Genomic DNA, 12,976 nt, shown 5'->3' on the forward strand with positions numbered 1-12,976 from the left:
AATATTAATAGCGCTATATATATATATATATATATATTAGTATATATTAGTAAAATTACAAATATTGTCACCAATATAAACTTATGAATACCTATTTTGTTACTTGAAATTCTGTAAAATCAAACAGAACAGATAACAATTATGAAATCAAATAATCAAACATCTCTGAATTTCTCCTGGGCTATTTGTCAGCTTTAAATTAAGTATTTCAAAATTTGTCTAGAGGTAGATATTAGTTAATTCTGATTATTAAAATTCTTATCAGATGGCAACTATGTTCATCTTTACATCAAATTTTGAAATTAATTAATTGATTAATTAATTTGAAGCTAATAAATAGTTTGAAAAAGTATGAATATATTTGATTACTTTATTTGCATCAATTCTGAATTAATTGAATTATACAGAAAATAATGAATATCTAGACTCTGCAAAAAGTTTAATGAAAAAAATTAATTATTTACATTTGGGTAAATACTTTATACAGAATAGCTAACCAGTTTAATAAAATTATCAACATAATATATATGTTAAAATATAAAAATTATTTATAAAATTTATATAAATTTATTTCCATTTTTATTTGAAAATATTTGAAAATTGTTAAAGCATTTTCAGTATGGATCATAATTTGAAAATGTTTAAACCTGTTTTATTTTATTTTACCATTTACATGTGGAAGGAAAATATCTGAATAACATAGGTCTTCTGTTATTATTTTAAAGACTTAGCATATATGTCAAATTGAATTCAAATGTTTTGTTCTCTATGAACAATTCTGCCTGAAGAGGATAGTTATATACTGTTGAAAGTACTTGCAAAATAAATAATTTTATGTAACACTGACAGACAGTGGTTTATATTATCTTTCTCTAATAGTACAAATTGGCTTGTACGGCTATTTAAGCTTTATGTCAAATTATTTGAATGTGTTTATAATGGCTTTTTTATTAGCTTTAAGAAAATTTATATACTTTCAGCCTTTTTTTTTTATCAGAAGAATTAATTGCAGTTTTATTATTTTTCCTTGCAAAGAAGACAATGACATTTTACCTAATTATAATTTAATAACATATATTGTTAGCTGATGTTTTGCATGATATATACTGTATATCTTCATTATGAAAAATTTTTTTAGATACAACTCTTTATATCAAATTTGAAACGTAAATAAAGTAATAATATAGTTATATTTTATTATCTTGAACACACTGTAAAAAGTAAGTTTTTGTTATTTGACTTCGAGTTCCTTTTTTAAGACTTCTTCAAAAGTACAAACAATAATGCTTATTTTTAACAAATGTAACAATCGTACAAAATTAAATTTGTAGTTAATATTTATTTGTGCAGTTTTCTAAAATTAAAAGTTTGAATTATATATAAAGTCAGGTTGTTGTAATATACTAGTACTTAATATAATTTCATTAAATTTAACATGTTATTTACCAAGTCCTCTTTATATAACAATAATAATAACTCATAAGCAGTTTGTAATCAATTTCTATTATAATAAGTTTCCTCATCATAATTGATTTAAATCTAATTTATAGTTGTAGATGATAAACTGGATTTAAATCAATTCTGATGAAGGAATATTTATGATAGTTGATTAAATTTTGTTTAGACATTCATAGTATAAAAGGTCATTTATCATTTCATTCCTTCAAATAGCTGTCCATTTCTTTAACTGATCAATATTTACTTTTACATAAACTGAATGGAATTTCAGTGTTTAAAAAAAAACCAATGAACGAAAAACATTTATTGCATGAATTTTGTTTTTGTTATAATTTGATTTTTATTATTTATCACATGCACATGATAAAATTCTATATTCTTTTAATTATTTTCAAATTTAATGTGATAATTTTTGTTACATGTAGTGGTCTGAAATCAAAAATTGCAGTAATATGTTTGTTTTTTGTATTATATGCACGAGAAGTTGGTTCTGTGTCTATTGTACAAAAATTGCAGATATAGGAAAAAATAATTTCTCCATCTGTGTCTTAAAAATTAAAGTTTTATTTTATTTTTTAAGAAAATAATTTTTTTTTTCGTAATTTTAAATAAATAAAGTTTTTATTCATTAGTTTATAAATTGTTTCCAGAAAATATGATGGTGTTTTGTTACAAAAGCTTTATTAATTTTAAACAGACATTTTTTAAAATATTACTGTGAACAGGTTTTAATTTAGAGCTATCTAAATATCTCTCAAATGTTTTAAAATAATGGTAATAATCATAATGTGCACAATTTGACTATTTAGATGTATGATTTAATTCACATAAACTACCTTTATATCAAAATTTTAAGAAACAAAAATTGTATTTTATTCAATCGGGTCCACAGAAAAATTTTGATGTTTTTTATCATGTCACAAAAAAGCATACCAAAAACAATAGAAATAAGTTAACTAATTGTGAGAGTAACTATTTTAATGAATAATTTATGCTTTCTCAATGTATACAAGTCTATATATATATATATATATAGGCTTGTATACATTGAGAAGCATAATTTATTCATTATCACTTGTGTTTAAATCTGGACAACTATTTGTGGAATTACACTTAAGAAACAAAAAAGAAATGAAAAATCTACTCTTTTTCTATCTCGAGGATGATATATAAGATATATATATATATATGAATGACTAATATATGATATATAATATGAAGGACTAGTTTCTAGAGAATACAGTATATGCATAAGTACTTCCCAACATAACTCCTTTGTTCAAGATTATCTTTTGTTACTCATACAATACAAGGCCTATCACTGTCATGCAGGCATATGATGTCTTTGTGGTTTAACAACATGGGCTGCTTTTTCAATAGTATTTCATGAACATGTGTAATTGGAATAAGTAGACATCTACTATGATGATTTTAGCCAGATAATAGCTTTTTGCTGGACTACTCCACTTGTACACAGAAGAATCTTGTTTCTGTGAATATTGGACTTTGGAATCTGGTTATTGTCTTATTTCTTGACAAGCAATTATGAGATTGCTTAGAATTATTGTAGAATATCCATTTTTTTATCACCTGTTAAAAATGGCTCCATTTTTTTATAGAAAAGCAATTGTAAGTAAATATTCAGCTAGTATTTCTTCTAGACAGGAGTCAATTCATATAGAACCCATTTGCTCTCTCAGGAAGGCCAGCTACCTGGCCATCCTGAGAGCATCTTCAATTGACTCATCACCAGAAGAAAATTTTCTGAACTATTGCTAAATTGTGCAAACACTAGCTGAGTCAACTATAAAAGTTTGGCCTATCTTCACCATATCTATGATATTTGTTTCAAATTTAAAGTCTTATAGAATACAGGTTTGAATAACAGATTGAAATTCTAGTTTCAAAGGACTTACACCTGATATTTTACCACCTTTTTTGTAAGTGCTTATGTGTATTCTAATTCTAGCACATATGTATTTTAATAAGTTATATCCAATAACTTCAATAGAATAAATAAAATAAAATTCAAGCAGTATAAACTGCTGTCTATTGAATTTTAGGACAAGTTTAATTTGGAAAATCAAAAAACCTCCAGAACTTTTTGGGACTCTAATATCTATTATGATGACGATCATCATCATGATCATACTATCAGTATACTTAAAGCTTTAAGATTGTATTATTATAAAAAGATAATGATGATATGAAACAAGTATGGAGGATAACAGGAAACTACTATACTAAAAAACATAACTATAGCTATAAACTTTAATAAAGATTATTTAATTTTATCAAATGTGCTATAAAATTTAACTTATTATTTTTTATGATTTTTAATAATAAGTTAAATTTTTAATTAATAATTATATGGTTTTTATTAGCTTACTCTGTTTGTTGGTCTGTCTATCAAGATAAAATCTTGTAACTTAATTTTTCACCCATTTCCCAATTATATACTAAATCAAGAAGGATTTTGATAGTTGAGTGTTTTATATATAAAACTAAAAAGTAGAAAATAAAAAATATTTTAAAAAGTTTTTAAAGAAATGCTTTTTATTCAAACAAAATGCATTAAAAAGCAAAAAAATTATTATTTTTTATCTTTCATAGTATTCATTGCATTATACAATCAAAAATAAAAGTATATAACACTCACCAAATAAACCATCACCAGTTCATAACCAAACAGAAAAATTCTTTCTACGAACATTTTCATCTATATGTAACAGACATTCTCAGGTATTGACGATATTGAACTAACGGCTAGTAGAATAGAATGTTTTTGAAAGTTCCGTTTAACTGCATAATTTGAATATGTTGCGTTAAAATTGAAAATATGTAAAATATTTGAAACATATCCAAATAAATAATCAATTGATTTCACATAGATCATGACGTAAATATCCTTCGTAATTTTAAATATCTTTGATGTGCGTTTCAATCATTGGGATCTAATTCAAACATGTCACACCATGCTGTGGAAAGCATATTGGTTTCTCTGAAATTAATACCGATCCCTTTTTTAATTGACTTATATATCTCCGGCGATTTGAGGTACTTGAGTTGTGCCTTATCCGATATTTTGTGTAGCAATTTAGCGTTTTGTAGATCAACATGAACGTCCTCATTATTCGCATATGTTGCTAGTGCCATTGTGGCCAGCTTTTTTCTTATTTAGTATTCATGTTTTTTCATCCTCATGGTGAGACCTCTTGCCATTGCTCCAATGTATGTTAAAGCATGGTTAACTTGGTGATCTTGAAGAGGAAACGCATAAACCCCTGGAGAGTTAGAATCTTCTATACAGTTTTTATCATTTCTGATAAGAGAGAAGACTGTAGGAGAGTGTCGTTATGCTACATGTATATTAGTAGTCCTTGCAATCTCTCTATATATATTAGAAAGTGTTTTGTTATATGTGATAACCCTCATCTGTTCGTCTTGTGGCATATTCCTCTCCCTCCTATTTATGTATTGTTTTATGAGATGCTTGACCAAAGAAGACGGGTATCCATGTTGCATTGCAAGGGCCTTGATCCTCGACAATTCGTTTTTTTTTTTTTTTCATTTTGCTCTGAACAATGTGTATGTGCCCTTTTTACCAAAGCTCGAAAAGCAGAGACTTTGTAACAGTAAGGGTCATGTGACCACTATTTATACATAACCGGTCACATGACATTTACTGTTTCAAAGTACCAACCTGCTCCTGACAAATATTTAGAATCACTACAACAAAGAGTTAAAAAATTCTCTTCAACCCCTTTAGCTCGCTGTTTACGAATGCATAACTCTGTAGTACAAGCACCAAGAACACCGAGAATCTTCACCTTTGGCAAAACTCATAAGCCGGACTGCCTTATACATCCTGTTATAGAGAAATGCGGATCCCCTACTTTTGCAATTGAGAAACAACTGGTTAAGTTTAAATAAGTTTATTCGACCAAGGATTCAAGATTACCCATATGCTATTAATAACTCTGTTCAACTGGTGGACAAGCTCAGAAACTTTAACCTCCAAGATAATGAAGTTATGACCGTGATGGATTTTTAAATCCTTATTTCCATCTATAAAATTACCTCCTTACTTTTGCGAGCTGAGAGACTTCCTTCTTACTAACATTAATAATGCAACGAAGTATCACCAACACATTTTAGAGCTTGCACATCTTATTTGTTATACTTTATTTTTTGTATTTGAAGGGAACACATATTTACAAGAAAGAGGGGGTTCCAATGGGGAGTCCGATATCCCCGTTATTGTGTGAACTAGTATTACGATGATTAGAAAGTAATGTACTGCCCGTTTTTATAAATGACATACTTGTATATGCAAGATACGTTGATGATGTTTTCATCATTTGGAGGAATAGTAATAGTGCTCAATATTTTCTTAACAAAATGAATAACAACCCATATGATGTGACTTTATCATTGGAACAAAAAAGTGACATTAATGTAAATTTTCTGGATCTGTCCATAACTTGTAAATATGGGGAAATTTGGACAGATATTTATCAAAAGCCTAGCTATCTACCTATTATTATGCTGATGAATTCCTTTGATCCTTGGAATTTTAAGAATGCAACCTTTCAATCATGTATAAAGCAGGCCTATACCATTTGTACGAATATGTTTGACACACACAGAGAATTAAATTACATACGTACAATAGCTGTACAACAGGGATATCATATAAGTGAAATTAATGCTCTTATTGCTAAATTTTGTAATCAAACAAATAAGCAACCTACAACTAAGAAAATTAATTTTAAAAAATTAATTAATTTAAAAAACCTTAACTTACCTTATTGAAATAAATTTAAAAGTATTATGGATAATTTTATTTCAGTAATTTTTATATTAAATTTTATTGAAATTGACAGTTTTTGGAAATTGCTAGTTGTTTCTGTAGCTAAGTATGACAATTATATCAATGTTACAGCATTATACAATAGTTTAAAATAGAATAGTGTATATGTATATCAATATATAATATACATACTATTGTTGGCAAAGGTAATTGTACATAACATACATGCTATCTTATGTCCAGAATGTTGTAGTAAAGTGTAACATTAACAAATTATCATTGTATTTATTCATAGAAATGATATCATTTCTATATCTACGTTAACTTCAATAAGGTAATTTATGTAATACTTGTTTAACTAAAAGAAAATAAACATTATCAGCATAAGTTTTGCTCTTGCAGTTAAAAAGTATTAAAGTTTCTTAAACTGTTTAAAATATTTTATTTTATAATTGTAGATGATGATGATAATAGATTTACAATTAATGATAAGACAATATTGTAATAGATATATCGTTTTAACAAATGATCTTCAACTGTCAACAATAGATTATTTATTTATGTATATATTCCAAAATTCAGCTAAAAGTTCTGAAATTGTTATAAAACTAATTCAGTGTTTGTTTCTTGTCAATCAAACAAAACATTGAAATTTTGTTCATTTTATTGCCATTGCCTATGTGAACACATATTCTAAATATAAATATAAAAATAAAAAAATACCAGGATGGCACACATACAGAAGAAACATTAAAAAATAAATGTATTCATATTTTCGTCCTTTTTTGACACCTTTGGGATTCAACAATAATCTGATGAGGGAGTAAGCAGAGTTGACCTTTGAGGCTCTCATCTGTCCCAATATGCAAAGATGAAAAATAAAAAGTTATTCAAGTTAGTCAAATATTCTAATAAATTCTTAACATAGACTTATATAGTATCTGTTGTGTTATGATTTTATTTTTTTCTGTATATGATATCATTTTTTAATATTTAAATACTTACATAAATAAAACTAAGAACATGGTTAAAGATTTTTGTTTGTTATTCAATATACTATGTAATCAAAACTGTATAAGCTCAAAATATTATAATAGAGGAAATAAAATGTAATATGAGTAATTGAATTTAAAAATTTTCAATCAATATTGTGCAAACAATAAAATTAAAATGAAATTGAAAAAGCATTATCATATTATTATTATTATTATTATTATTATTATGAAATATGGAAAAAATAGACTTAATTTTTAGGGTAAAAAGACAATGGTTTATTTATTAAGTGAGATGTAAAATACATTTGAAATCAAATAAGAAATAAATTATTATATTTTGAAATGTTTGACAAAATAAATTATTTTAAATTAAATTTCATATTTTTATAGGTTTGTACTGAAGGTAGACTTATTTTAGAATTTACATTTGATGATTTGATGAGAATTAAATCTTGGCATTTTGCTACAAGACAGCACAGAGAATTAATATCACGTGGACTCATTGCTATGCAGGTAATTTTTTTTAAAGTTTCATGTGAAAATTTCTTAAAATGTATTTTTACTTTGCATGTTTTTGTTTCTGAATTTTTTAAATAAAATTCTTGACCAATCATCACAAAAGTTTCAGAAAAAAATAAAGTTACATATCATTTATCTCTGAATATAATAGTATAATATTATTAATTTATATTATAGTATTCATTATATGCTAATATAAATATACAGTCGACTCCCCTATTGTATGAGTCACTTAGATTTTACAAATACGTGTGCCGGGCTGTGAATGGCTCACGTATTTGTAAAATCTAAGTGACTCATACAACACAAAATTCATATAAAACAGAAAAATCAACAGTGTTATAGGGGGATCGACTGTAATAGTAATATGTTCAATATTGATGATAATTTTAAAAACGATTTAAAATACAGTAACACTTGAATTATTTAATATTTTCAAACTGTTTATTTAACTCTTTATAAATTGAATTAAAATTGTTTTGGATTTCAAATAATTTATAAATGAAAGCCTGATTAATTTAATAGTAGATCAAATTGGTACTGGAGTTAATATATTTCTCTCTATTTATTGCTTTTGATGTCAAAAAGTTATCTTTCGCATTTTTGAGAATAGTAATTTAAAGAAATTTTAGACTAATTTAGCTCAATACTACTAGTAGTTTGAATTAAAGCTAATATATTTCACCACAATTTAAGTTAAAAATAATAATGTAAAATAGTTGTTTAATGCTACAAATTATAAAAATATATGTTAATAATTGTTATACTTGCCTGAATATATAATATATTGTATGTACATAAAATATATATCCATTGTGTATATATTCTTAGTGGAGATACATTAATAACTAGGTGATCTCAAAATTTTAATCTGTTAACTATCAATCAGGCTTAGGAATGTATTTGATGTTTTTCTCTTTGTATAAGTACGCAAGTAAGGATTTTGCTCTTTTAAAGAAGAAAATTAAATACTAAGCTATCTCTGCAACACATAAAATGGTGTCATTTTAAAGTTCAGAATATGATTGATTCTTTTTAATCTCAGATGTTACTTTTTGTCATGTGTGTACCAAGATAATATTCACTTACATGTTATAACAATAATTTCACAAAATTTCAGAGTTTTAAATTAAGTTTCTTTACTGTTCTTTGTGGTATCCAAATGTTACAGTTAGAGGAGAAGAGGGTATTATGGAATAGTCAGGAAATATGGAATATTGAGGTTTTGGCTCAATTTGTTGCTGCTATTACGTGGGAATACCATGAACTACTCAAGAAAGACTCCCATGATGCAGCGTAGTGAGAGTTGACAGCTTGTTGTCATCGCCCCACTCACTACAGAACAAAGTGTTTTGCGATTTTCAAGAGTTTTTGCAGGCAAGTGAAAACTTGCCTGCAAAACATTTTAACCTACTAGTACACATTTGACTTGAACATTGATGTTTAAGCATAATGTACACTAAAAGAATTGTAATTTGTTATACTGTAGTCGTTTTTTAGCTGACAATGTTTTGTCCATCAGTTTAAAGGTTCATTTTTCAAGATGGCATGTCGGGTATTATGGAATATTAGGATAAATGGATAAACTGAAAGAAAAGGACAAAAAGAAGGAACCATAAGCTTCAAAACAACAAAAGAAACCGAACATTCAAAGACCACCTGTTAAGAAATTAAACTTACAAGTTAGACTGATCTTCTAGACCTAAACCTACTAGAGATGACTCCAGTGTTAGCAGCGATGAATCGTTCCATTCTGATGTATCGTTTGTAATGGACTTCATGCTATCAACTAAAGAACCAGAAACGAAGATGCTGAATGTGTCTTCTGTAACGGAAAATTCTCTGAAGATGAACGAGGGAAAATTTGGATTCAATGCTTCAGCTGTTCTCTGTGGTACCTTGATTGTACTGGAGCAGAGATAGAAAATTATATCTGTGACTTTTGTAAATAGACTTGAAGTAGGAATGACATGCACATAATCTTAAAAATATGGTTTTTATAGTTAAAAATAACTGTTTTATGAAGTTTAATTAGTTTTTCAATGGTTTAAACCACCTATTCCATATTACCCTTTATTTGTGACTTTTTTTAAATAAAGTTTTTTTTATAACAACAAAATAAATGTGAGATCAGCCGGGGTTACGGAGTAGGTAGCACTCGTGTAACACTTAATCGGCGCTAGTCGGTAAGACTAGTTCTCTAGGATGCAGATCACTAGATCTGATCTTAAATATTTCATAGGAGAGCTATTAAAATGTTGATTGGATATAGGCGGCGAAGACTATATCTAACGTCAGGATTCCTTGACACCAGTTTGTCAATTTATCGATTATTTTATACGCGGACAAACACGCGTATGCGATCTGATTCGAACACCAAATTAAGAGACATTTTTATTATAATTAACAAAAGTAAATTTAATAGATCTCAAACAAACGAATACAAATAACCAAATACAACGATAATACGATAAGCTACAGGCTACGGCTTATATTTAAGCTAATGCGCGTTCGAGAGAGAGCTCACAAAATTATTCTAAACATACGACCTGTTAGTTGTCTTCTTCGTTTCTGTAGTTATAGGACACCTTGTGGATAGGGTTCATCTTTCTTTCGTATGGGAGATTAACTCGTGCACAAAATATAAAATTATCACTTCTTCTAAGTGTAGACTCGGAACTTAGTCTAAGTGACTCGTATAGGGCGTTGGCCGTCAAGAGGGAAACGTATGTGGAGTTTGTATGCTCGGATCTGTCGAAGAACTCGTCGCTGAACTCCCCGAATTCTGACTAATTTCTCCTTTTATTTCAAAATTTCGTCCAATCATCGTTCAGTAACTCTTTCGTGAGAACAGATGAAAGGGGGATGAATGAGGGGTAACCATTTCCCATCTGAGCGAGATTTTTAACTAGATACGGGAAAAACAGCGGATGTTCTCCTCAATGAAAGGAAATAACATTTGTCATCAATTTTTCCCACATCTAAAACACTAGTTTTTTCACACAAAATGAAGTAATATTTTGTCGATAAATTTAAACATATTAATAAAAATTCATAAATGAGGCCCAGGGGCCTTTCGGATCTCACATAAATAGCAATTTTTTTTTTACAAGCGATAGTTCATTACGATTAGTTATAGTATGTACTCATGATGATTTTGGGATTTTTATTCAAAAACCAGTAAAGTTATTTTTAGAAATGTAAATGGTATTCCATAATACCCTCCTCTCCTCTATATATGTTGCTTTCTTTTTCCTTGTTGGAAAAAAATCAGAACAAATCAAAACTACCTTAAGTTTTTCAAAATAAATTACTGAAATATTTAAATGATACTATGAAACAATTTAATGTGTAAGAAAAAAAAAAGAAAACTAAAGGAAACTAAGGCATGGCAGTCTGTTTGAAAACACTTATCTTTTTCATTCATAAACTACTGGGAAAAAGGAAGGATATTCAGATATATTAATTTGATAATCTGATATAATGAAATACAGTAGAGCTTCAATTATCTGAAACGTCAATTATCCGAAAGAATTCCAGTTGGCAAATTTAAATTTTTGCCAGTGCTGTGGTGCTGCAATCTTTGGCTATGTCTTGGGCTACTCAAATATTTTACGTTTTTGATACTAAATTAACTTCTGAAGTATAATTTTTTATTGTTTTTATATTTTTCAATATATTTATTTTGTTTGTACAAAATAAAAAAATAATTTTTAACGATACAATAGTCTTCGTTAGGCTTAACATCGGTGAAAATTCAACGCGAAGTGACACGTAATGGAGAAAAATTTCAACATGGGATAAATTAATATAGTTTTTCATACATGATCGGTTATCCGAAATATCGATTTTCCGAACAACCCCAGTCCCCAATTGATTCAGATAATCGACGCTCTACTGTAGTTTCCTTTAATATATAAAAATAGATTTGATTGTAAAAATTTTTGAGTTCATAAAAACAATTCATTTGAATAGAATATTATTATTATTATAATAACTACTGTTAACTTTATAAATTTATTTTTTTTAATGAATTATTTAAAGAAACTAGTATACAGGTATTGTTATTTAACCTTACAAAACCATCTTATTTTATAATGTCTTAGAGCAAACCACATTCAGAAATAAAAAGTCCGTGATGTACTGTAAACATCGCCAAATTGTAAACATGTACGTTTACAAGTATGTACTGTATTACACGAATTCATAAATTTAGATTACTTTTTTCTGTACTATATTAAAAACTAAAATTTATTTGTTTGTAAGCTTAGAATAGATTCTTATTAACCACATATTATTAAAAATGCATTTATAAATAAAATACAGAATTGGGAACAGTTATTTGTGGTTTAGCCTAGTGACCAATAAATTTGGAGACAAGTAAATTCGACTTACGTTGTTTTTTGACTTACTTCGCCTCTCCTGGAACCAATTACCGATGTAAGGCGAGGTATACCTGTATAGTATTTGTAACATTTAATTACAGCTTAATATTTTATATTATTTACCAAAATTTAATTAAATTTCAAGATACAATAACCATCTATAATGCTGTTAAAATTTAAAGAAACATACAGATACATTCTCTACCTCTTAAAAGTGATTAATAATGTGATTAATAATATATAACATGTATATTTTTTTTACTCTGTGTGATCCTTTAAATGTTTATTTTGCTATATTGTATTTAAATTTATCTTGTTCTGTTCAAGAATTTCAAATTTTATATTCTATTTGGAATAGTTATTCAGATGTATTAATTTGTTAATAAAGAATCCTGATGATGGTCTATAAATTACACCAAAAACATCTAAACATTACTAAGTAAAAAAATAGTAAATATAAAACATGGCCGACGGTATTACATTTAATTGTATTACAATAACAGAAGCAGTATTTTTACTTTTGTTAAACGTTGCCATTTTATATTTATTTATACAATTAAATGTAATACTAAACATTTACTAATCTGTTTAAAGATGTCATTTCTTTGAAATTTAAATTTCCAAGATATTTTAATTTTTAATTAATTATAGTTGAAGTTTACATTAATGTAAACTACACAATTATAGTGTAGTTTACATTAAACTAGTAAAAATACCTGGTTTTTTGAAAGAGAAATAAAATTAAAAATTATAATCTCATATTGTAACTTACTTATGAAATAGAAACTTTTCATTTGGACATAACT

The 12,976-nt window shown here is 27.1% G+C and overlaps 1 protein-coding gene across 6 annotated transcripts in view; it reads left to right on the forward strand.

The window, feature by feature from the left end:
- Window positions 1-12,976, forward strand: part of LOC111621039 (LIM domain-binding protein 2-like) — a 95,539-nt gene that overhangs the window by 55,538 nt on the left and 27,025 nt on the right. For all 6 annotated transcript variants that reach the window (XM_023363084.1, XM_023363087.1, XM_023363086.1 and 3 more), the window contains one exon: window positions 7,657-7,779. In XM_023363084.1, coding sequence (XP_023218852.1) covers window positions 7,657-7,779 — 123 coding nt within the window. The remainder of the gene's footprint in view (window positions 1-7,656; window positions 7,780-12,976) is intronic.

Source organism: Centruroides sculpturatus, unplaced genomic scaffold (genome assembly GCF_000671375.1).
Source record: "Centruroides sculpturatus isolate CEXI.00-Female unplaced genomic scaffold, Cexi_2.0 scaffold324, whole genome shotgun sequence".
Taxonomy (NCBI): domain Eukaryota; kingdom Metazoa; phylum Arthropoda; class Arachnida; order Scorpiones; family Buthidae; genus Centruroides; species Centruroides sculpturatus.